Source organism: Scatophagus argus, chromosome 1, assembly GCF_020382885.2.
Source record: "Scatophagus argus isolate fScaArg1 chromosome 1, fScaArg1.pri, whole genome shotgun sequence".
NCBI classification, from domain to species: domain Eukaryota; kingdom Metazoa; phylum Chordata; class Actinopteri; family Scatophagidae; genus Scatophagus; species Scatophagus argus.
The window spans coordinates 13,612,172-13,639,364 of NC_058493.1; the positions used below are offsets into that span (position 1 = coordinate 13,612,172).

General features: G+C 39.6%; 1 protein-coding gene across 1 annotated transcript in view; it reads left to right on the forward strand.

The window, feature by feature from the left end:
• The window catches only part of LOC124064464 (CUB and sushi domain-containing protein 1-like), a 358,243-nt gene that overhangs the window by 319,420 nt on the left and 11,630 nt on the right, over positions 1–27,193 (forward strand). The window contains exons 54-69 of the mRNA XM_046398956.1: positions 321–506; positions 1,131–1,328; positions 2,735–2,908; positions 5,112–5,285; positions 5,572–5,745; positions 7,442–7,630; positions 9,310–9,486; positions 11,208–11,393; positions 14,634–14,810; positions 15,836–16,021; positions 22,918–23,091; positions 23,193–23,259; positions 24,001–24,107; positions 25,682–25,755; positions 26,642–26,753; positions 26,955–27,134. Of these exons, the coding sequence (XP_046254912.1) occupies positions 321–506; positions 1,131–1,328; positions 2,735–2,908; positions 5,112–5,285; positions 5,572–5,745; positions 7,442–7,630; positions 9,310–9,486; positions 11,208–11,393; positions 14,634–14,810; positions 15,836–16,021; positions 22,918–23,091; positions 23,193–23,259; positions 24,001–24,107; positions 25,682–25,755; positions 26,642–26,753; positions 26,955–27,134 (2,535 nt within the window). The remainder of the gene's footprint in view (positions 1–320; positions 507–1,130; positions 1,329–2,734; positions 2,909–5,111; positions 5,286–5,571; positions 5,746–7,441; positions 7,631–9,309; positions 9,487–11,207; positions 11,394–14,633; positions 14,811–15,835; positions 16,022–22,917; positions 23,092–23,192; positions 23,260–24,000; positions 24,108–25,681; positions 25,756–26,641; positions 26,754–26,954; positions 27,135–27,193) is intronic.

Below are 27,193 nucleotides of genomic sequence, written 5' to 3' on the forward strand. Positions count from 1 at the left end.
CTGTGACATGTTTTGTATTTATGGACAATTTTTAGTACTCCATCCACTCATATTTGCTTGTTAGGACGCAGTGTCAGGAAGCTTTGCAGACTCAAGCTTTGTCTAAAGACAACACACGCGTAATGACTGCCTTGTATTTAATGTACTTATCCTTCTGATCTTATTTCTTATCTCACACTGATGGTTTTGTATGTATTGTGTTGTATCATGAACTGTTTTTGCCATTGCATGTTTTTTGTCCCCGTCCAGATGCAAATAAATAAATAAATAAAAATAAACAAGTATTCCTCTACAACTCTTCTCTCTTTGTCATGCCACAGCCGTCTCATGTGGAATCCCTCAGTCGGTGGGCAATGGCAGCTTCCATGCTAACCAGTACACTGTTGGTAGCCAGGTCACCTACCACTGTAACCACGGTTACCACCTGGACCCCGGTGTTCCAATGACAGCAGTGTGTTTGGAGGATGGCAGCTGGAGTAATGCTGTCTCGGCCCCCAGATGTCTGCGTAAGTATTTTTTTTAACTCTGACTGAAGGGCAGTCAAGAGTACAAGTTAAGAATCTTAGCTCGAAGTACTCTTACTGGCTGTTTCCCACAGCTGTGCACTGTATACACATACACGCACATATATACATCTTAATTTCTGTATTGGTTAAATGTTTCTCTAAACAGCAGACAGTTTATGAAAAAATATAAATGAAGAAAAAGGTTGTGTTGAAAAAGAGCAAGTAGAATTTAGGGATGCATTGTATATATCGGGGAGATTGATTGATTATTGGCTCAACAGTGGGAAATTTAGTTAATTATTGGCCAATAATGAAATTATAGCTGATGAATAGAGCTGCTAATACTGCTTCCATCTAACTATAAAGCATGGCTTCTGTGTCTGTCTGTGTGTTCTTGAACATCTCAATATAAATATAAATACCTATAAATAAGATTAAAGAATTTCATCATTGATAAATTACAAGTTAGAGATTATAGAGGCTCAGGTGTTATTTACCACTGACACGTATGTAAACTGAAACCACACAAGGTAAATATCTAATGGTTAAGGGAAAAAAATGAAGTTTTGAAACCTTAACTGAATTATTTATTTGATTCTAATTTGATCACATATTATTTCCCAGCAATCCACTGCCCCAGCATTGAGGGCATCTTGTCGGATCACATGACCTACCACCTGCTCTCTGGTAGATTGGGAGAGTTTGGCTCTGTGGTGATGCTGGAATGCTCAACAGGGTACTATTTGGGTGTGGGGCATCGGACTCTTCGCTGCCTTTCTAACGGGACTTGGGAGGGGTCAGATGACCCTGCTACATGCAAGAGTAAGTATTGATTCGAACATGAAGAGCATCATGACTGTCCTGCACAAAATAAATCACAGCTGCCTTCAGATTTATTTTGGTCAGACTCATCTTACTCCTTCTCCTCTGAGCAAGTTAATAAAACTCCACAATGTTATTGTGTTTTGTGTACTTGGTCAGCTCCCTTGGTACTCATGACACATAGCTTTATTTATAAGACGCACATGCAGTGATACGCTTACTGCATTTTTTTTTACACTTACATAAAACACTTCACATTCCTCAGTCCTCTGCACTGTACACCACACAGATCATTTTAGCTTTTTATTTGATGTTAGTTTCCTTTCATGGATAGGGAACCATATAAACTAAGAGATAAAAAGGAAGCCTCATAGACCCTCACAGACACAAACCTGCGTGAGCACACACAGAGTAGCTTCCTCTCCAGCTGTTCTTTTCATCTATCAGAGGAATAACTTTCTGTGACTTTTCCAGATGTTAAGTTGCACAAGGGTGGGTACACTGTTTTGGTAACTTATCCATGGCTGGTTGTGGCAGCAAGGGCAATGCAGTTTTATTTTTTTAGTAGTTTTTTTTAGCGTGTGTGTGTGTGCGTGTGCGTGTGCGTGTGTGTGTGCTTTTACATCCCCCTTACTATTCCTTTTTTAAAAGAGTTACCAGGGGCATCTTAACCACTGCACATTGTCCTGGGACTGTGATAGCTATTTTAAACAGACTGCAGCCTGTACTCCCTAAATGTGGGGTATATGTGGGAAATAGTGAAAGATTGGTTTTTCAAATAGAGTGTTACCATGAAATGCACTTTGGCTGCTTGTTTCATAAAGGGAAAGTCAGCATATGTCAGCATACTTTGAACACTTTCCAATAGGTAACAGAATTTTTTAGTGTTGCATAATATATGACATGACATTGAAAACTGAAATGTGCAAACTAAAAAATATTTAAAATTGAAGTCTGTTTTACTGGTGGTTTTCAAACCAGTGCCAGTGATTTTATATACTTTGTTACAGTTTAAATTTATTGCTTCATTTTTTCATGATCCAGCTTTTTTTGCGAGCTGACCTACCTAACATTGCAGCAGCTCTGAGGGATTTGGCAAAGTAACAGAAGTGTCTGTTCTTCAAGCTGGCCAGTGGTTTGAAAAGTGTCTCCAAGGACATTAAGGAAAAATGAAATCTTAAGTCTTCTGACCTAAATCTAATTTAGTCATATATTGTATTAGAAAACTAAATGTGCTGTGTTTAAATTCAAAATGACACTCTATGAACACTTGGCAATATAACCCATTTTATATTCAGCTTTTTGGCTATAGCACCAGTTGCCCTATAATGTTATGCAATATCTGATTTCCAGTGTCTTTCTGTCACGATCATGTTTTATTTTTGTTTTTATTTTTTATTACTTAGTCATCTCCTGTGGTGAGCTTCCCACTCCACCTTTTGGGACCAAACTGGGGACGTTGACCACATTCGGAGCAACAGCAATCTTTATGTGTAACCACGGTTATACGCTGGTGGGGTCACATGTCAGAGAGTGTGGCGCTAACGGGCTGTGGAGTGGTGCAGAGACCAGGTGTCTAGGTAAGGTCTGTTCGATGCGACAGTGTAGTGGTCTGTCCAAGGCCCCTTTTTGGATAAAAAGGAAATATCTGATTGGTAATTTAAAGTACATCCAACAGGTTGGGTGGTGTGGATCACGGAAACCAGAAGGAAGGTTACATTTATTGTGAATAAAATGTAGCAAGTTGTCATAGATGAAAATCAAAGGCTTGGACTCATCCTGCTTTTTTTGCATTTTTATTATTTTATTATAGTATTTTCAGTAGTATGTAATGTAGCTCTTTAACTTTCGAGTGTAATTCCAATTTAAAGGTGAATACGTGCAAAATATAAAAAGGCATATAATGTAATGAAAGATATTTCTATTTTTTTGCTGTGAGCAGTGGTATCACTGTATTTCCTCCAAATGATGTAGAGAGTGTTAAGCTGTATATAACACCTGTGTCAAGGACTTTTTGTAAAGACTTGATTTTTAATAGAAATATAGACATTTTTCATCTACACTTTATTAATACATGAGCTTACTGCAGGTATCTAGGTAAGGTCCTTGGAAATTAGACCAGCAATAAGTAAGATAAACTGTGCACATGGCTCAGTAACTCAAATGATCCACTACAGAGACATTTTATTACTTAATACATTGCGGACTTGATTTAGATTTAGAGGTATGCACTGACCAGAAATGATTAATACTCATTGTACGTGCAAACCCTACTTCAGTGATTCAGCCTTGAACTTATGGACTTGAATAGGATGCACATTCTATGTGATGAATGTAGAAATCAGGGCGTGTCCACACTCAGATTATTATTCTGACATTCCGGTGCTAGCAAATGAAGGCAAAATATGCCTGCAAGTTGATGTAACTGAAGCCGATGAAGACTGAGCTGAAGTCACTAAATCACAATTTAAACTCCTACTATACATGTAGGTTTTATACTTAAATGTCAGTCAGTTGTACTGCAGTGGTCAACACAGAGTGTGCACTGGGTTAGAGTTGGAACTGAAAAAAAATGCACATTAAAATTCTTTATTAGAAGTTTATTTATTAGATTTTCATTCATCCTCAAGCAATAGTGATACTGGGATTGCAGTTAACCTATGGGAAGTCCCTTCTCATGAGATGTTTTTGAGATGAGATTTATCCTTTTAAGCTTATTTTTAAAATCTTCTTTATTTACTAACAAAAAATATGTTCAGGGTTCCCATTAATCTCAAGCTGATATAAGAAAAAAAGATTTCTAGCAAATAAATGTCAATCATTTATACACTGCAGCACTTGTGTTAAATGTTTCATACCTCTATTACACTCAAAATCAGATATTTATTCATTTTATTTAACATGTGGCCTTTCACACATTTCCCAGGAGGAGCAGTTATTGATGACACAATAAATCACGGTTGGCTTCTCAAGAACATGTTCACTGTTGTGAACAGTTTTGGTATTCATGACACAAATCTTTTATATCTGGTCTGATTTGATGATACACCAGATATGAAAGATATTTGGATACTGATTTTGAGTAGATGGTGTTGTGAAAAGTGGTAGAAGTAACTGCATCACATCAGCTGTAATCTCCAGTGATTTTGTAAAAATAATCAATGATCTGGATGCATGCTTTTGCAGCATTAATCACCACTTGAGAAAGTGTATTGGATTATTTTGGGGGAAAAAAATGGATTAAATGCCCAATAGATCAAAAAGTACTGGTCCTCAGACATTGAGTTCTTCAGGCTTCTTCAGAAACATGAAGTGAAGGATTGATTGAAACGTTGGTGATTAGTCTCTTAGTAGCTGAAATGGTATTGAATAAAATTCAATGATTCTCCACACTTAAGCTCTTAAGATGTGTCCTGCAATTTATGTGCTCAAGTTTTAAGAAATCGTGAAAAGAAGCGGTACTTCAAGGCCACTTGGAGAGTGTAGACAAATCGTTTAAATGTGTTGATCATCTGTAATTGCTGCACGGTTAGGACTGCAATGACGAAGCTGCGCTGTCCTTGAACATTGACTTGTAGATGCGCTGATGATGTCATACCCCCAACATTCAGAAGTTTAATTATTGATACAGGTCCTGTCCACAATCTGGCTGGCACAATAAGCAAACAAGATGTAATCGTAACTCCCAAAGCTTTGATGACTTTTCAAGAACAATATAGGGACAGTGAGTTGAAGTTGTTTTTCATTGCACTGCATTAATCCCTATCATTTTGTCTCTTCTAGCGGGTCACTGTGACTCTCCAGATCCTATAGTCAATGGTCACATTAGTGGAGATGGCTCTAGTTACCGTGACACAGTGGTGTACCAGTGCATGTTAGGATATCGCCTAATTGGCACATCGGTCAGAATCTGTCAGCAAGACCATCGGTGGTCTGGAACAACACCTGTCTGTGTCCGTAAGTACTGTAGGATACCAAAATCATTCATCTGCATTGTATGATGTTTTATTATCCTACCATTTAATGTGAAAAGGCAAAAAAAATCCAATACAATACCCACGAGAGTCTTGAAAGAAATCACACATTTTAGGCCTTTTGGGGTTCTTTCAGTAACTCTACACCATCTATATAGTTCAGGTGAAAGTTGAAAGTATTACAAAATAAGTCTAAAATACCGCACAATGCTGCACTTAATATTTTTCACACTTCCAGTTTTTCATCATACTTCTTTCCACCCCCTCAGCTATCACCTGTGGTCACCCTGGCAATCCAGCCAATGGCCGTACCAACGGCAGTGAGTTCAACCTCAATGATGTTGTCAACTTCACGTGTAACAGAGGTTACGTCCTCAGTGGAAATGCTCGTGCTCAGTGCCGACTCAACGGGCAGTGGAGCAGCCCCCTACCTGTCTGCAAAGGTCACACACACACACAGTTACAGACTTTTACCCATGTACACGTATATGCTCCAGTTGAATCAGCTCTTCAAATTAGAGTTCACAGGAGTTCACATGTTTTTTTTTTTTCCATTTCACATCTCGTATGTACAAAGAACAATAAGTAGTGCACACATGCTTTGTCATTGCAGTGTATGGCTCTAGTGGACCTGTGCCTTCACCTTTGTTTTCACTTTCATGTAATTTGGTTCAGATAACATAGTTTTGCTGATGTTGCCAACTCCGCAGATCCTAGCAATTGGCAAGTAAAATATCATCAGAACAAAATTCAGTCTGTCTTAAATAAGGTACATGTTGTGAAAAAAAAGGATTTTCTATTTAATTCACACATTTTAGATGGTCAGCATGTATTCAGTATTTGTTGGCCCGATTTGCATCCAGCTACAGTATGTCAACTGGAACATTTTTGACCGATTTGGCTGCCACTAGACTGTAAAATTGAGAACTGAATAATTGTAGCGTAAATATACATTTAACACTGAGCTGTCTTCAGCCACAGTCAGGGTGGTGGTGTGTGTGTGTGTGTGTGTCTAAATAGACTAGCAAACATGCATTCTGCACTGTCGCGCAGCTGGGTACATGTCCAGAGACACGTTCTTCTCCTCTATTAACCATGCATGGTTGTTACACTACAAGCCTCTCAAGACCTCTGATAGTGTAACAAGTTATGATATACTATACCCCCCCACACACACACACCAACATACAAATACACACAAAGGCATTCTGCACAGTCATGAGAGCAGATCAATACAACACAGTTGCTCACATGGGTTTTCCATTGAAGGGATTCATCTTCGCTTGCTTAGTTTCTCAATCTCCCTCGCCTTTTCTGTCTTCTCCCTCTCTCTCCCTCCCAGCAGCAGCTGTCAATTATGAGACCGAAACTTTCTTTGTTCCCATGGGGCGCCAGACACGCACACACAAATCCATGTCCCCCATGGACTTGAATTTGAGTAGAGTAGAAAAAAACAGAGTAGCGAACTACAGAAAACAGAGCAGGGTGTGACAAAAGAGCAGTTTAGAGAAGATCAGATCAGAACAACAAGGGCAATGCGATTTTTCTACCGCTGTGGTTCAGTGAAAAAGTACCCAAACACATCCTGGTTGTTCTGTAAAGTCTGAACTCCATTGTGCTAAGATTTGTTAATTTTGATTTGATTTTGTTTTGGACTCATGTAAGCTGCCCCACTGCTCACAATAGCTGCGTATGTAATCAATGAACTATATTCATCATTCATCATCATCATTTTGGGCTTCTTCTCTTCTTTTCTCTTCTCTTCTCTTCTCTTCTCTTCTCTTCTGTACTGAATAGTATTATCAGTATTATTTGAATACTAGCCCAAACAAAGTGAAAAGACATTTCTATAAGAATTACTTAAATAGGTCCTAAAGGTGGGCAGCAGAGTGGTGCAGTGATTAGCACTGCTGCCTCACAGCTAGAGGGTTCCAGGTGGGTTTTCTCCGGGTACTCCAGCTTCCTCCCACAATCCCAGAAACATAAACAATAGGTTAATTATCTACTCTACATTGCCCCTTGGTGCTTGGTGTGAGTGTGTGTGTGGTTGCCTGTCTTTACATGCCCCCCCCCGCGCCGATATAGAAAATGGTTACATGGATGGAATGTCCTAATGGTGTCTTCTGCTCTCCTTTGCAGTGGTGAACTGTTCGGATCCTGGACTCGTGGAGAATGGCGTGCGGCAGTCTGGTCTACGTTACCCAGAAGTCTTCAGCTATGGTGTTACTGTGGCATTCCACTGCAAACGAGGCTTCTACCTCCTGGGTTCTGCGCTGCTCACATGCCAGCATGATGGACGATGGGACCGACCAGTCCCTCACTGCTTAGGTACTGATAATTGACAAATACAGGCAATTTGAGAATTATTTGAACTGAGCGGAACAATGTGGATACAAAGAGGACAAAAAGAGCAATAGATTGACATTCATAGGTCTATAATTAAAATGTCTGTCCTACTGTGAACAGGTTTAGGAATTCCTCAAAGAAATGTCTCCAAAAGTTTTCCATAGGTAGGTGTAGGTAGGTGAATTGCTCTTTATTTATATTTGTAAGGAAAAGTCAGTGAAATGAGAAATGAAATGACTTGAAGAGATACTGGAAGGAAGATGATAAGTGAATGAGAAACTGAAAGAATAATAGAGAGTTCAACGTAGAAAATGGGAGGGAGTGATCATAAAAGGAGTTTTGGGTGTGAGAGAGCATGCGTCTCTTCGAGCAATAGGCTGATAGAAACACAGATTAAACTAGAGAGCGATAGAGAAGAGGCTGATTCAGAGATGGAGAGAGAAACGCAGAGAAGCGAATGAGACGACAACACGGTAACAGAGAGGTAGAGAAGAGGAATCAGACAGCAGAGGATAGGGGGACAGACACCGGTGTGATGTGCATCGGTGTCTGGGCGTCGAGCATTACATTCGAGACACAAGGTCTTATCGGAAGATTGGGGGGGAGAGGGGTGATGACTGAGGTGCAAGGAGAGGATGAAGTAATATAATTTGAGGGTAAGGGGAGATATTGGAGGACCAGTCATTTGGCTGAAATAGAAAATCGAGAGCAGTTTCATATCTGTGTCCTCCAGAAACCTGTGCTCTGTAAAATGTCGATTTATCCAAAATTGCAGAAAAAAAAGCTTATTTTTTTCCACTGATGTCCGTTGCTTTGACACCATGGACTGATTCCTACCAGTTCTCTACACAGAGGAGAGGGAGAGACTCCTGTGTGTTTTGGCAAAGGGGAATTTAATTTGAGATGAGTTATAGCTTCACACTCTTTCTAAATAAACTCAAACCAGATAAAGTAAGCTTTGCTGGCATGACTCAGTGTAAGCAAAACAGCATGCTTTATCGTAAAATTGCAAATAAAAGAAAACAAAACAAACAAAGAAACACACCGACTGGTTAAGGCTCACACCATGTAACCACAACATCTTTGATTTGATTCCAGCCAGGGGTCTTTGTTGCATGTCATACCCCTCTCTGTCTTCTCTTCTCACACTTACTGTCTGTCTCTGAATGAAAGCAAATATGGTGCTGATAAAAAGCGGTAAGCAAAGAAAACCCAGTGTGTACTTGACAAAAGATTTGAAGAGTGAATGTCTGCTAAATTAGTTTTAAAAAGAGATAAAGTTTTTCAAGCTCACATAAAAAAATGCTGTGATTGCTTTGTTTTTTTTTTCTCTTCTCTTAATTAATACTTATCTGCTGTCTCTCTATTTTTGACAGTAAATCGCAAATTGCATCTTTGATGTTGTTCACAGACCCTTCTTTCTTCTTCTTAGTCCCTGTATGCGTGCTTTGACACAAACACACACACAAAAACAACAGACTGTTACGTTAATTTCAGCCCCTCCCTCTGGCTGTCTCCTGCAGTGACCCAGCTGCACCATCTAATGCAGCTGTATCTAGAATCTATAGTTGGGGAAAATCACTCTGTCTCTCCCCCCAAACCCCGTCCCCCCGGCCCCCCACTCTCTCTCCCTCTCTCTCTCTCACTCTCTCTCAATATAGCTATTTCCTGTGGTGACCCTGGTGTACCCCCTAATGCAGTAGTATCTGGAACCCACAGCTGGACATACAGCTCAGTGCTGCAGTACTCCTGTCTGCCTGGAGGTGTGCTGGTGGGCAACTCTAGTCGCCACTGTCAGGAGGATGGAACGTGGAGTGGGGCGCCACCGTACTGCACTGGTAAAGACACACTGGTCGATAAAGCAGCATGCTCAGTGGTTTCCAGCTGGTGAAATTGCAGAGTGTGGATATTTAGTCATTTACTCTGTCATTCACTTTCATACAGGCTGTTCTAAATGGGAAACATGTTGGCTGTCTGGTTCACAGAGTGTTTCTAAATCTGAAGCAATAATCCAGCAATCACACCCACTGAAATCAAAAGCATCTGCGATGCCGCTGCCAGCAGGGAAATGTGTATCATGAAATGACAAGAAATGCTTTTTTGATGAAAGTGTTTGCACTGTCTAGCTGCCATATGTAGAGTACATCTGCAGCCATAAAAGTAATTGTGAGCTTACCAGTAGATGATGGTATACATAGATAAAATACAAACTACAAAACAGCAGCCAGCGAGAAAGAGATAAAAATGGTCGAACGGTCAGAAAAATGGCATTATCTCATCTGGTGAGCTGTGTCACACAGGAAAGCCAGTATATGGATGTCGTCAGCATGTTGTCACTTCAGGTTAGCATACTGCATAATGTCACCTGTAGCCTACAGTGTGCTATGTGACAGTAACAGGTAATAACAACAACTGACAGGTAAAGATGACTTTGTTTCAGCACTCATTTCTTCAACTGAATTTTCTTCAACCGAATTTGATTGTGGATGAGTGGGTATGATGTACTGTATTCAGATAATGACAGTGTGACAGGACCAGACTTTGTGTTTCCACAAAAATCATAACACACCAGAAGAAACATTATAATTTCAAAGTCAGTTAACACATTCAAGTGACAAACTGTAACAGTCTGTTTGTCTTTGATCATAATGACCTAACTTTTAGTTTACTGAAACCACACCCCTGCTTGCACACAGCATCCTCTTTGCTCCGCGAAAAAATTGTTTCCGTTCTAGGCATTTCAACATTTTTCAACATCTTTTAAACGCTATTTTAAAAAGTCCAGTAATGTGATTGCTTTTAACTGATGTACTGTATTAAATAAATCACCGGTTTGACCATCATGCTTGTGAAAGCAATCTTGAGAGAGTAGTATGTGTCTTTATCATTCTTATCATCGTCACTGTACGTAACCTGGCTTGAGCTGCATGTGTAAGAAACAGGCAGGACGACGGAGGTGGTTTTCTGCTCGGGTTCTAAGTGCTGCTCTACAGTAGGCTTAGGCAGATCCCCCAACACTACGGCTGATCGTTTCCAAACTCAGCATCAACTGTCTCAACAGCTGAAATGCAATAAGCTTACTCTGCTGGCCTCAGAACAGAACGCGCAGCAGGGCAGAATCCATCCCGCAGCTGAAGACCTCATTGAGATGCAAGACGCTGCATTTGGAGCTGTACCCTTTTAAACTCGCAAATCCCTACCAATGGAATTTAAGCTCCTAAAATTGTGGCACGTTCAGTGCTTTTAATGCTAGAACAATTGCGTGTGTGTGTGTGTGTGCATGTGCGTGCACCACTGTATGTGAACATTTTTTTGTGCATTTAGTGCAATAGAGGTTATGAGGTGACTAACATCACAAATGCTTTTTGGTTGATGTTGTTGGGCTGTAGTATGAATGCACGTGTATATATTTAGCACAGTGGCCCCGGTGAGAGACAGCCTCCTAAGTCTGTGTTTTACCACTGAGGTACATAAAGTAGACCAGTGTACATCAGGTGAATGGAGCATGTGTTGGCTGTTAGTGTGGTTTATCAACCCTAAGTTTCATTTCTCGCTATAGGTATAAACCCAGGAATATGTGGAGACCCAGGGATACCTCCCCACGGCGCCCGTCTGGGAGGGGAAGAATTTAAAACCAAGAGCCTGCTGCGTTTCAGCTGCGAGGCAGGATATAGTCTGATTGGCTCAGCTGAGAGGACCTGCCTTCACAACGGCACCTGGAGCAGCACGCAACCCGTCTGTCAAGGTGGGGAAAGATGACAATGACTTCATGTGACTCATATTGCTGTGAGAAAATTTGACTCTATTGAAAGATGGAACAAAAGTTATTAGATGCCTGTACGGGAGTTCACACTTCAAACAGAAAACAAATTACAGTTGTTTTTTACAGAGATCTCGTGGCACCTTCGTAGCACTTCTGTAGTAGTACAGAAGTGCTAGGTTCTGTGGTATTGGATATCAAAGCAGTGAATTCCTCCTAAAGTAAAAGAAGAGATTTACTAGGCTATTGTGTGCAGTATTCTATTTACAAGCACCCTTTATTGACCCTGTTTTATAGTAAAAGACTGCTGCTTGCTTTATAGGGGCCTGGATTTGACAACACAGCATATGCTGAGCTGTCTATTTAGAAAACATAATGCATTTTGATACCGAGTTATCCCTTTGTCGTTTGAAGTTACCTTTGGGTCCCAACCCAGATTCTATAAAAGTAGCTTGAAAAAAATCATTGCAGTAAAATGTAGCCATGCAGAGTTTGTGTAAACCCATAGTGCATTTGTGACATATGGACTTCATTATTTAGTAGTTTATGTGAAGATAAATCGGCCCAGCTTCCAAATTTAAACAGCTGAATCTCTTATGTGGAGAATACAGTAACATCAACCTGATGAATAACCGTTGTTGATGAGAGATGGATGGATAAATTGTCGTTCTGCAGTACCCGTAGTGATTTTCTAGGTAACAAATGTTGAAAATTCACAATTGACATTCAACAAAAGATAAATCCACTTATTGTAAAAAGTTCAAAAAAATACAAAGGTTCAAGTTTACATGTACTGTACATGTGTGCGTATGTATGCATCTGTGTGGCTCACATACAAAAGACTGAAGGGCATCAAGTCACTGAGCTGGATGTTCCACAGTGCTGTGGACATAAAGTGCGTCCTCTACAGCAGCAGTTTTCAAAGACACTCTTCAAACCCGTGGGAGTATAGGGGAAATTAAAGTGGGTCCCCATAGTGCTGAAGTGACACTGAAATCCTAAGATGCTGCCTGTGTTACCCTCCTTATTCCCAGCCACGTTTGTTAGCCTGAATAACACACTGCTGACATTAACTCCATTGTACTCTGACGCAGATTTTAGATTCACTTAGATAGATGAACTGTTCTAGCAGCAATTTGAGTGGATAGGGGGAGGGAGAGTGAGTCATACAGTTTCAGTGTAGTGTTTTCTGTCCAACCACCAGTATACTATATATAGAATACTGAAAAGCACTCTGACTTGCATGGGAAGAATCAGTACATTTATTCCTCATAAATAAATAGATTTGGCTGCTCAATGACAGCTTGAAACATTTCATACCAAATTCTCCTATGTTTTATAATGATTTTATTAAGAAGTTATGCCAATCTTAAGAATGGTACTTCTTAGAAATTGTATTTTAAAATCATTCACAATGTTAATTGAAACCCATAATGCAATTTTCTCTCATGCCAGCAATCAGTATTTTCAGATTGTGTCACATTTTGGAAAAAATAATAATAACAATAATAATAATAATAATAATAAACTCTCCAACAAAAGCTACCCTCTCCCAAAGCTCGAACTGTAAGAGACAGCGCGATTCTAAACTGTAATGATATTATTAGCACGTGTTCAGCTTTGTGGACAGTGTATGATTGGACCATTTGACAACAACTGAATTTTATTTCACTTTAGAGGTACGTCTGTTTGTGTGTGCACCACAGTCTGTGTTTATTTATGTCTGTTTACATTTGTTTTTCATTAAGCTAATAGTGGTTAAAAGCTGATTCAAAAAGGATGAGACATCTATCACTTAGACACGAACACAAAGAAATCCATAAACCCATCCTTACAAACACACACACACACACACACACACACACACACACAGACTGTTGCTCACAGCAGGTATACTGATAACACTCACAGACACAAACATTAAGCTGTCTTACATTCACTTCTAGGAGACTTGTCCTAATCATAAGTAAATTAGCCTTGTCTTCACTCTGATCAAATGATCAAAACATTTGGCAACTAATTTTCTTTTGATCACTTAATCAATTAGTAGACTAGTTATTTTTTCATGTTATAAGGGCCTGGCATTTTGGTCCCTGTTAAGGTGTCAGACCTGCACACTGTGAGTGGGCTCCTGTGTTGGGTCAACACAAATACAGAAGAACAAGGCCACACACTCACACACCTACACAGTTTTCCATGACGTGCTCCACTTACACCATCTGCCACACACACACATACACACACACAGAGACACTCTCTCTGGGATAGAGCTTTTAAGGGCTCTATCTAATGAATCCCATCAATAGGTGTTTGATTGTTAGAGGCTGTCAGCTGTCATGATCTTATTAGCGAAATGCGCTGTGGTTGGTTGTTAATTCCTGTTTGGTTAATGTGCTGTGCCAGCAAACTTAAGATCGATGAATCGCTAGTTTAGAAAAGAGACATTATCTGCCTCCATCTGCATTCTTGTGTCCTTCCTGACAGTTCTGCTGTACAATCTAACAGACCAGCAGTGGTTCAGAAACAAAGAAAACCACAGAAGGCTGAAGATCCTCACGCTTGTTTCTGCTTCTTGTCCCACAAGAACTAAAGGGAAACCCTTAGATTCACTGTGACAACAACACATTGTGTAGACTTTAGGGCCGAGCCTGTTGAAACATCTGTGGAAATGAACACCAGCATGTCTTAATAGGTTCTGCATGTCAAGCATACGGGCTATCTCAAATTCTAAACATGTACTGTCTGTCCTCTCATTGATGGGACTTTGTTCTCCCCAAGACAACCCAGGAAGGACATAGTCCACAAGTACTGACTGACAATTAGCCTTGCAATCCTGCCGCATGACCAGTGATTCTTTTTACTGTTACTCTTCTTCACAAGTGTTTAACATATTATCATGAATGAATCACGTATTTCCAGAAAGCAGTCCAGGAAGCGGAGTAAGGCTCACGCCTTTGTGCAGTTATAGTGGGTGCTGTAGATGTATAACCAGCTGATACTGTACACCTGCCATTCTGTGCTGGGGAGCGCTCCAACAACCTTAAGTTATTAATCAGCCTCACTACCTCAAGGACATATTTAGAGTTATTTCCAGCTGACTTCGGTGATAATCTCATTATTGCAGTCTGCAGCTGATCAGCGTTGAGTGACAGTAAGACAGTACTGCTCACACTCATGTTATCACTATGATTAATCACTGCTGTTTAATATTTCCTCCTTTCTCAGCTGTATCCTGTGGTAATCCTGGCACCCCAGCACACGGCAGAATTGTTTTCAGTGATGGCATCACCTTTGGCAGCTCGGTGGCTTATGCATGCTGGGAAGGCTTCAAAACATCAGGCCTGACCACTAGACACTGCACAACAAATGGGACATGGACAGGACAACCCCCTGACTGCACTGGTTGGTTGGGTTTAATATTATTGCTTCAATTGTTTATATTACTATGGTTATTAGCATGGGGTAGAGGTGTAAGAAAATCTATTGTTTTGTGATACTGTATGGATTATCACAGAAATTTGACATGGTATGTGTTGATTTTCACTTTCTTTATTTTATTTTATTTTTATTTTATTACTTAGGCAATTGCTGAAAATGCACAAAAAGAAATTTGGCATATTTGTTTGATGTTTCAGACACTGTGATAAATAACAATGCAGATCTCACTGTTCTGATTGCATAAAAAAGTAAATGTTATTATTAACGTTTACTTTTATTACTCAGATTTTATGAATATGTTAGTGTGATCTTCATACTATACAGTTCTTCTAAAAATAGATTTAAAAAAAAAAAAATCACAATTTTTCGCCTTGGTTATAGTTATGTAACTGTAACGTTATGTGTGTCCTGTCACCATACACAACTCCAGCAGGGGATGTTGTCATTATTCTGAAAAAATAGCAAACATTGAACCAGGTTCCTTAGCCATATCACTGCAACTGATACTAATATCAGTATCAGCATCAGTGTTGGTGTGAGCTGAGTGGAGTTTTTTTTTTTGTTTGTTCAGAATCCAGGAGGAGTATAAATTGTGCATAGACTGGACAGCTTGCTGCTGTGCAGGTATCAGACTGTACATGGGTAACCTGGTTGTGTCTGAGATTTTGAAATGATCCAGTCAGAGGTTTGGGGAAAAGGAGAAAAAGAAGGTTGGAGATAGATGATATGAAGCAAGGCTATGCTTCAGGAAAGTTGAAGAAGGCAGTCTCTGCGAAAATTGAGTTGGAGGACAAGGTTAAAGGGCAGGCAAGGAGCAGAAAAACATGCTGAAAGTGAGCTGTAGTTATAGTAAAAAGATGAGATGGGATTGATATGTCCAAGGATGCTACTACCCTGGTGCACTACTGCAGGACTGCTGAAACAATATCGTTTGACATTACTTCCTGTGTCCATGACATATCCTGTATATTTTCTATCACCTCCTTTAGTGATCAGTTGTGGAGATCCTGGACCAGTAGCCAATGGGATTTATCTAGGAAGTGAGTTTACCTACAACCATACAGTGACCTACCGGTGTAACCCTGGTCATCTGATGGAACCAGCTGGAACCGGACGTGGCGCTCTGTGCTGCACTAAAGATGGAACCTGGAACCAAACCAAACCCAGCTGTAAAGGTAAGAAGAGCTGACAACTTAAATAACTGCTTCCAAAGTAATGCTGGACAAGAATAGACAATAACTTTTTCTCAGAATCAGAATCAGAATTGGAATCAGAATTGTCTTTATTACCATGTAAGTGAAGAGCTTTCACATTACTAGGAATTTGTCTTGGTGATTGGTGCATACATAGAACATCAGAACGAGTAACATATAATAATAGAATAAAATAAGATAGAGTAAGGTAAAACAAAATAAAATAAGTCAAATAAATATGGTTCTGGAGGTAGTACAAAAGTGAGGTAGTACAGAGTGGAAGTAGTGCAAGTAGTTGAGGTGAACAGTGCAAATGGTCAGCAGGTGGATCATGACATGAGCAACTGGAGATAAATCAATGGGTGTGGAATATCTGATGCTCATGAGCTCTTCTCTGGTGTAACAGCATGCGGACACACAATATTTACAAAAAACAGACGAAACAGAGCGCACCAAAACACCAGGGCGTCCATCCTCGGCGCCACCTTGGTCATCAGTGTTATATAATAACAAAACAAGGTGGATTAGGCAAATCAAAACAAGACAAAACAAAAAATTAAAAGAAAAAGTAGTTTATCATGGTCACCACACTTAAGATTGTCAGTAATTTGGTTTACTTTAATTTGGTTTAGTTTTGACAAAAATACATTCAGAGAGAAACATTTTATGATTTAAAAAAAAAAAAAACAACAGTACACAATACTGACAAGATAACACTGTACTGATTTTAAGAGTAATTAAGTTAGTTTCAGTAAAAACCATCCAGGGCTGGATCTAGAGAAATATTCAGCGGGTGTCACAGGGCGGCATGGAGACAGAAATATAGTGTATATATCTTGATTTATTCACCAACAATCATCACAATCAACCCTCAGATGAAGATAATGTAACACAAAAACATTACATTACTGTGGCACATGAGTGAATCATTAAATAAATTATGTGAAAGTGGACTTAGAATGTGGTCAAACCGATCATGAAACTGATCATGAAAAAATGTGTCAATTAATTTACGTATAGTTATCTTTTAAATTAATCTTAATTATTAATGCATTTAATTTGGCATGCGTGATACATATAATATTTATGCATGTGCAATATACATATATCCAAGTGCATGCATGAGGTTGAAACATGCATTGATTTCCCAAGTGATCAGTAAATTATGTCGGTGCAAGCTTTCTTTAAAGGACTGAATTGGCTGCTAGTTATAGTCCTACATATGAGATGAGTTTCACCATCTCATGCATTGCATTGCTGTGGCGTTTGGTTTGGGCGCTTGGAGAAAGTGATTTTAGTCCTTTTTATACTGGGTGTCTTTGTATGTTGCACTGGCATGGCTGATCTGAAATTTGGACATGTTTGTTTGCAGAATCTGTTCAGAGTTGTTTGTAGCTGCAGGCAATATGGAGACACCCAAGAACACCAGTGAATATTTGGATTTAGTCAGGTGTAATCCGTCTGTCCGTCCGTATTGCTAAGCACGACAGGCTTCAGCAAAACAGCCCCTCCACCCCTTCTGCATTGCTACTAGTGGACGTTGGCAACCCTACACATGCAATTAGCAGGGAAAAAAAGCCATCAGCACACTTTGTGCGAGCTGGCTTTGGAAGAGACTCCACAGAAAACTACCGGGACCAGGAGAAAATGAGCTGATGCCCACTGCAGACAGCTAGATGCCGCTGGGTGACACTGGTCTGTTCCCAACACTGTGTCCTCTTTTAGCCCCTGGCACCACCTGATCTGTGACAAGACTGTTTGTTTCTTTCTTATTTTGTGGGGACAGCAACACAGGTAATGTTGTTTAATACTGAAAACCCAACTGTATGAACCATTCCACAGGTAAACAGGCTCAGTGGTGATATAATAGAATCGTGACTGGGTATGAATGCTGAATCCTCGAAAAGTTCAACCATTCACAAGTAAGGATGGGGTGAGGTTCACCACTTTGTGAATGTATAAAGAATATTAATACATGTGCTTGGGAACACACAACATCAGAACTGTTGTCTATAAACACAGTCTCTTCATAAAATCATGCATTACTCAGTGTCAGAACCTTTCTGTAATCAGGGTTGTAGGCTTCAAATACACTATATAGACAAAAGTAATGGGCTACCACCATTACACCAACAGGCCCTTTAATGGCATTGCATTCTAAATACACAAACAGCATTGCAGCTATAACAGCCTCCTCTGTTCTGGGAAGGCTTTCCACAACATTTTGGAGTGTTTCTGTGGGAATTTTTGCTCATTCATGCAGTAGAACAACAGTGAGGTCAGGCTCAATACATTTGTATTGTTTTAGGAGACTGAAAATGTATAGGAAGTATATAAACCAACATTTCTTTTAGATTTTACAGTTCCTATGAACACCATATGCAACTGGAGGAGGAAAATGTATCAGTCCTCAATGTAAAAAAAGTGTTCTAATAACATTTTACATACTTAACAAGAAAGAACTGCAAAAGCATTTATTGTTATACATCTGTGATGTTGCTGCAAAAAGGACCCACAAAAACAAATGACAGTTTAAATAACACCAACAGTATTTCAATACAAGCTGCCACACTAAAATAACAGATTTTGACTTTAACAGTACATTAGAAAGAGGCCAAGAGAAGATTAACATTTCCCCTTGCAATAACAGCATGTTAAATTAGGGTTTATTTCCTGACACCCTTTTTTTCCCCCCACGAACACAATGGAGAAAATAAAAAAGAATGCATTAAATGAAATGAGTCACACTTTTACAACAGCCCATATTTAGAGTTTAGACTGTGATACTCCACAACAGTAAAAGAGAATGTTTCCTGAGATCCTCCCTACTTCTTCTTCCTACAAAGAGAAAATCTCTTGCTGGCTCCTGCAGTTGCAGAGCCTTTGAACTGAGATGAAAAAACTTAGAAAGCCAGCGTAGCGGCTACTGAGAGGGAACCAGAGAGAGGGAAAACAGAGAAGTAAAAGATACTGTAGGTGATAGAGAATGAGACTCAGGGCAGAAATTGAAAAGAGAAAATTAGAAGGCAGAGGAAAAATGAGAAAGAGGGGGAGAGATGCAGGTGGGAAAAGTCTGCAAGTCGTCCCTTTGTTCCTCCTCTGTCTTTTTGTTGTCCTCCTTTCCTTTTCATTTATCTCCTCCTGTTTAGGCTCTTCTTCTGCTGTTCGCTTGTTCCTGCTCAGCTTCCTTGTTTTCATCCCGTCTGCTTTCTCCCACTTCAAACAATCCACAAGTCTTCATTTGATCCTGTTTTGGAACAACAGCTTTTTTCACAAAGACACACACATGTGCTCCAGAAACAGAAACAGAGTGAAGTTGTAAGCCTTAGGAGTGTAGCTTGACAGGCAAAATGAATCATGTGAGGAAGAAGGAGAGATTGAGCAAGTCAAGCAATCAGGAAAGGGCATAGGGGAAAGAAAGAAAGAAAGAAAGTTGGAGTTAAAGGAGGAGAAAGAGAGAGTATAAAGAGGTGTGCTAAAAGAAAACACTAGATAAAGACACAAATCCAGAGTAATGCAGAGAGAAAGAGAAAATGGGAGGTGGAAAAAGACAGAGTCAATTGGTGAATGAAAAGGAAAAAAAAAAGAAAATGTGATAAGCCATCAGTGACTCTACAAGGAGTAAACGACAGAGCAGCAAGTAAGAGAGAGGAAGCAAGTGGTGAGTGAAACAAGAGAGGCAAATCAATACCTGCCCCCAAACCTGTAAACACACAGTGAGAAAAGGGATTAAGCCCATAAAATGTGCTGGCTGGGTGAATTGCGCCAAGAGAGATATGCTTAAAAGACGAAGGGAAGGGAGGGAGAGGCAGTAATGGCGTGAGAAGGAGACCAAGAGGGCAGTGGAAGAAGATAAAAGAGGACTGGAGCTGAGGCAGAAAGAAGAGGACGAATGGTGCAGGGAGAAAGAGACGAAGGGCTGGAGGGAGAGATCGAAGAAAAAGGCAGGAAGACAGAAAGGAGGCAGGGGACCAACGTGTAAGAAAGAGCAGAGTGTGGAGAAGAAAAGGGTGGGGAAAGGAGTCAATGATCACAGTGACGGAAGGAAGAGCAGAGGTGCGTAAACAAGCAGGGATGAGAGTTACTCCTTCAGAGTCATGTGGAGTCTGCTCACAACAACGTAGAGACAAACCATACGTCAGAAACCTTCAATTACAGACACAAGTGTCTGTGGGCATCAGAGATCTGCAAAAATATTCTTCAGGAATATCTTTTTTTGTTTTGGCTATATGGTAGTTAAAAACAACTTTTGTTAATAGCTGTTTAATTCTGCATGTAGAAAGGTGGTTAGAGAGACTGAAAGAAAATAAGGAAAATAAAAAAGTCTGATGAAAGGTTTGAGAACAGGTTTAATGAAGACTTAGAGGAAGAGAAAAGTAATATTCAAACATGGAGTGAAGGAAAATGCTTGTATATTTAGTATTAGTGTTGAGAGTGTTTGTTGTATCATAGCATTCTGTTTATACATTGATCTGGATGTTTTTGTTCCTGTTTATTTCAATATGTGCTCATTGCTGTGTCTACTGTATATACAGCATGCATGTGTTTTCTGTGTGTGCACGTATGTCTCTTTCTCTCTCTCTCTCTCTCTCTCTCTGTGTGTGTGTGTATGTGTATGCTTCTATGCACTATACATCATCATAGCAGGGTGACTGGAGCATGAAACCATCTGTTTCCTGGTTATGAGATGAAAATTACACTGACTTTATTAGATGTTTGAAACCATGCAGATGGTTATCATTATCTCACGCACACTAATGCTCTCACACACAGATGTTTATCAGGGTGCTATGAAGCCATATGTACAGAAGCTTATACTTACACAGCACACTCACATGTGTGGGCAAACACATAGGTGTGTGTGTGCAGTTGTGCATGCACACAGTGGGTTTTTTCAGGTCTTCTGGAGCTGGTGTAACATGAAAACAATATGTTGTTCATGGTTATGATGATTTGAACCATTGACTGAACCATTTGATATCAGTATTGGCACTATGAAATCAAATTTTCAAAATAGGTTAAACAGTAGCAGTGCATAAATAGAAATCCCACATAATGAGTCTCAAATATAAATCTGTACTATTTCTTCTTAAAAAAAAAAAAAAAAGAAACATCATCACACACTATAACCCTGAAATGTTCCAAATGTCCTTTCAGAAACTTTCAGTGCATATGATGACCACAGCCAAGAACACAGAGTTTGTCTAAACAGGGACAATAATTTCTTTTTCTATAAAATGAAATTAATTGATACATATGAGTATGTGTTTAGTGTTTTTAGTGTTTTTCAGAAAAAAAAAATTAATGGACACAAGCCCTAAGGCTACTCTTTGAAAATCAAAGAACACATGGAGTAATCAGAGAACTCGCATAAGAACACAGCAGTAGCAGAGTGCTAAATAGTTTTTGGATTTATGAGCGATTCTCTGTCCAAATCAGCAGGGTCAGGCACATAGAACCAGCTCTGTCAGCGCTGTCCATGGTCCTGAAACAACAATTACACAGTTGTATGTAGTCTCTGACAGGGCATATTCAAATGGTTCTAATATGACATCACTTCAAAGGATTTGCTCAAATATTGGCAGGGACATTTCTGTCCTTACAAATTATTGTCCATATGCAAACCTGCGCCCTTGACCTTTGCCTGTCTCTTGGTTAACCAACGTACATGACTTCAGTCATCTGCATCTGCTTTAAGACAGTAAATACCCACATGGTGATCATAGCTGAATGCTGCTTTTGCTCTATTTTGTTTTCACTTGTTGCTGTTGTCAGTTACCTCTGTGAATTCCTCATTGCGAAACTGTGCTGGGTGGACCTCGTTATCAAACATAACAAATAGCTATATTTCACTAACTTATGTCAGGAATTAAGTCACGAAATGCAGCTCTGGCAGTGGTTGCAAGATACAGATGCAGATGGACCAACAGACGTAGAGCCGTACAGCTGCTTTCTAAAACCATTGTGCTTGGCACTTAAGACAGTCAGTCAGTCTGCCAGCTTTTCTCTTTCTGAAGCAGCCATCCGTACGCAGGCCTCTACATCACTTGAGATGAGAGCTTAAGACTCAGCTTTAGTCTTTAGTCCAATCTAAATGTAGACAGCATCCCCTATTTGAATCAAGTTAAACAGCACACAGCCTAATTGCAGTCAGTCGCCTTGAGATCCATTAACATAATGCTGCCTTAAATTGATTTGTTGGGGATCGTTTTGTTTTTATTTGTGGACATTGTGGGCCAGATTGAGACTTTCCGTGGTCTGGTTCAGGGCCAGAGAATCTAGCACATCAACTTAACATCTCTGTTATTTTCTGTCATTAAACTTAGAGAAACAATGGTTGCTGTTCTCACAAATTCACTCTAATGGTTCTTTTCTTTTCTTTTCTTGTCTTGTAGTGAGGGTATGCAGAGTGTGTGTTGGAGAGAGCTTGAATGTGTACAGCAAGGGGCTTGGGGTCTGGTACTTTGCTGGAGCAACGGCTCAAAGATGACATTAAAGATCTTTAATGTTACTATGAGATAAAATATTTCAGGCTCATTATGAAACAGTGGCAGGACAAATTAGACTGTGGTGAGCATCAGTTAATGATTAACAGTGTAAATTATATGACATTTTCCTGCATTTTGCCTGGTGCATGTGGAATACATCTGTATATATAGCAGATGTTGCAACGCAGGTTTATTTTAGACTTCACGGTGACATTGTTTGAATTACTGGTTCCTATCTTCTCCATCTTAAAGCTAATTTTACACCATGGACACATTTAGGCAGCAGTGTATACCAATGAACGTCCATGCTGTCCCTTCAGCTGTGTTGACTTGCATTACATGATACCATCAGTGCTGTCGGTGATGTTTTTACATCTGTGTGTGTTTCAGTGATCCAGTGTGGGCCTCCTCCTCAAGTGCATCATGGGAAAGTGGAAGGAACCGACTATTCATGGGGATCGAGTGTTAGTTACAGTTGTTTCCATGGTTACCAGTTGTCCACTCCTGCTGTGTTAACCTGTGAGGGGAATGGGACGTGGACAGGAGATTTGCCACAGTGCCTGCGTAAGTTTGCTTGATGTTGTAACTTTTACTGATGCACATCAGGCTTCCCTTTCGTCAGCAGTTTGTTCAAAGTTCTAACTGCACCTGTTGTTTCACCAAAGCTGTGCTGTGTGGTGATCCTGGCTCTCCTGGAGGAGGATACAGAGAGGGGAACATCTTTTCCTTCCGGTCAGTGGTTAGACATATGCATTTGCTGACTTATGCAGACACTGTTCATATGTTAATTTCCAATCATTTATGTGCAATCACAACACAAAGGAACGTTACAGGAACGTTATCAAGCTTTTTGAAATCCTGGTGCTTCATTAAAATTACTTGCACAGACTTTGTGGAAGCCTGCTGTGGCTGATACTGCTATTTAGATAACTTTATGCCTGCAGACATATTGCCACTCTGATAGGATCGTCACATTTGCTGTGGTAAACTGAAGTTGATGCGTAAACATACTGTTGATAATTAATCAATATTTGCTGCACATACTTCTCAGAATATTTATTTTAATACGAAGGACGTTGTCTGTCTTTGCTGTGAAACCATCTTGGGAAGTGTTGTTTGTTCCATCAAGGTTACCAAATGTTGACTCAAGTGTATCTCAGAGTGTATCTAAAAATATACTCAACATTTTTTGCACCCATCTCTTGATGTCAGTTTGAAATATTGCAGGACCAAAATAAACTTTGGCCGGTGGAGCAAAAACAAGAAAACAAACAGTGTAGGCCAAAGTTGAAGTAGCTAAATTGCACAGAAACTGAACTGTAGAAACCTCTTACATGTCACACTGTAATCTGTCCTCTGGACACCAAACCATACCTAAAATGACCAAGTGAAAACACTGAAGCCATCTTTTCTTTTTGATGTTGTGTGTTTGTGTGTGTGTGTGTTTTTTTATATATTTGCTTCCTAATGCAGGTCAGAAGTCAGGTTCTATTGCCATGCACCCTACTTGCTGGTAGGCTCAGTCTCCAGAGTCTGTCAAGCTGATGGGATTTGGAGTGGCCAACAACCTGCCTGTATAGGTAATTAAAAGGCTACCACCACAGAAACACCAAATCACTTTTTACTCTGGAACACAATGCAAGTGTATGTCAGTTTCCCAAAAGGTAATCAGCGAACTGCCATGAGGATGATTAGCTTTCGACCCCAATTTGTGAGCTTTTTCTAATATAGCAAGTAAAGCAAAGTAATTGCTGCAGTTTTTGTATGCTGCCACCATTATAGCACACTCAGCTTCTCCTAACAATGTTGTTAGGCAGCAGATCCATGGCTCAAGAAGTTTTGTGTTTAGTAACATGTCCACTGAGTCTGTAAATCCACATAATACATGGTCAGCTCCACGCTACACATCAAAAAGTGGGTTTATTGTGTTCCGTATCCCCGGTACTGTGAGGGGAAAAAAGGCTGAACACAGCTTTTGGTGTTTACATTCACATTTCTCTGTCTTGACTGACACAACAGAACTAGATGGAAATACTACTACTACTACTACTACTACTACTGCTACTAATAGTAATAATAATAATAATAATAATAAATATTGTTGTTATACACAAACTTTCTTGTGCCCATTTGGAAGGAAACAATAAATAACATAATCATCGGCACTCTTAACACATTTCTGCATCACACATGGAAAAACCTGCATATACTTGAAACATTACCAGAACTGACAGAATGTTTATGTAAATCTGAAATATTACATATTACACTCTTTCCATGACTGTGAGGAGCAGACATTTTTGAAATGAAAGAAGCATTTGATCAAAAAGTTATGAATAAAATTGTGTGAAATCAGATTACTTGTAAACAAGATTTTGGAGCTTACTCTTGAAGACATTTTAGCATTAGTATTCCTATCCAGATAGACCTGAAGATAATATCTAATCAATAGATGAGCTGTGTAGTTTTGATGTCAACATTTGGCTCCTATAAAGATTTTATCTTGCACAGCAGACCATCATTTTTTGAAGTGAAATGGTTTTTTTTTTTTTTGTTTTTTTTTTAGTATCTGATCTGTTAAAAGCATGAAGCTTATTTTTAAACAAGGTAGAAAATCACAAGAAAAAGGCTGAATTACTGTATTGTCAAAGAGCTGAAGTGCAAATCAGCCTTGAAACAAAACGCTGGCCATCAAAAAATTTCACTCATGTCCTCTGCCACAAATAACAGTGTTATCTGTCACACACAGCTATAAAATGCATCCCTGACCAGTATAAAATTACCTCTTTTTTTCTTTCCAATTTGCAGTCCTGTCACATATTAAATCCAGTTTCCAATCCAATTACTGTTGTGAATTCCTCATAGTAAGCACCATTCTTAGACTGTGGTGGGGGGCCCTGGGACTTTCTAGAGGAGTTTTGGCACATTTTAAAATTAAATGCATCGATCTGTTGCACTATAAGAGCAAGATGGGTATCAGTGCCGCGTTGTAACTAAACCTTGGCTATAATGTGATATTGGTTTGGCTCTGAACACTTCTACCTTGACTGAAGACTAGCAGCGCTAGCTTAGTGGCAGGAAACATTGCACTTGTGTAAAAATTGATGTTTAAGTAAACTGTATTTACTGCCTGTGTGTGTGTGTGTGTGTGTAGATCCAGCCTTCAACAGCTGTCGTGACCCGGGAACTCCAGCCTACGGTATCCCGGTTATGGCCCAGGGCTTTCAGGTGAGAAATAGATCAATGAACTGCATAGTTGGTTAAACTACTGTAATGTCCTTCAATTTACACTAAAAGCACAGGTTACATGTGGAAGATGAGAATAGAGTTACTGATATGCTGATATTTTACAAAACATGCATACATTTTATGCATTAAAAAAACTATTAAATTGCAATTTGTGCTTAAAATGTAACCTCAATGATTAGCCATTAAAAAGGTGAGAAGATGAGTACATGTAAAAGTGAAAAACAGTACCAGTAGTTATTCTGCAGCTCCTCTGTGATCCCAGGGTGCATTGAAGTAAGTACAAAAGGAGATGCAATAATGCAGGCACATTGACTAAATGCATGAATTCATGAATAAACTCCATCTGAGACACAATAGGCCTAAGTTTTGCAAAGTTCTTCAGTGGTACACATAAGAGCCAATCAAACACTTGACATGGAGGTCAAAAGTAATGACCAGATTTCTGAGGTTAGACTTTAAAGATGACAAGGAGAGGCAATGTTTTCTTTTGTCTTATGGACCAGGCTGTCTGGAACACAGATAAGAACCTGTTGATGCGATATAGCGGCCATACAATCCTTAATGGGATTTAAGCAAACAGGCAAATCCTTCAATTTGTGGGTGTGTAATTGGATATTAACCACACATCACATTTCCCCTGACATGTCTACAAAAGATGTGTTGCCGCCCACATTACGCAGGAGCGACATCCACTAAAGAAATAAAATGATTGAAGAATATATTGGTTGCCAGTGAGTTTTTCTTTTTTGACAATAATATATATTTTTTAGGTCAATGACAATGACCACATGCAACTGAGTATGGTTAATGAAAGATAAAGAGGACTTTTTTTTTTTTTTTTTTACTGTGCCTTTACATCATGTAGGTTGGCAGTAAGATTTCCTTCAAGTGTCGTAAGAACTACCACATCCTCGGCTCCACCACAAGAACATGCCTAGAAAACCTAACCTGGAGTGGAACTCAACCTGAGTGCATAGGTAAGCCATAACGACGTCTGTTATTAATCTGTGTGCCAAATATAATTTGTCCTTATCATAGTGTGTGATCCTTTAGTTATTACTAACTGAGTTTGTTGTTGATGTTCATGTGGTATTTTATTCGATACCTTTGTATTTGGTTTTATGGGGTGACACATGTTAACTCTGTGGGGTTTTTTTCTCCTCTTACCCATCACTCAGCCCATTCATGCAGACAGCCAGAGACCCCCAGTAATGTAGATGTGCGATCTATGGACCTGCCTACCTTGGGATACACGCTGATCTACACCTGTCAAGAGGGTTTCTATCTGGCCGGCGGATCAGAGCACAGAACCTGCAAAAGTGATGGGAAATGGTCGGGCAAACCCCCACTCTGTAAAGGTATTCAGATCCTATCTTGAAAATGCACTGCCTGTATAAAATGGGCAAATGTTGAGTCT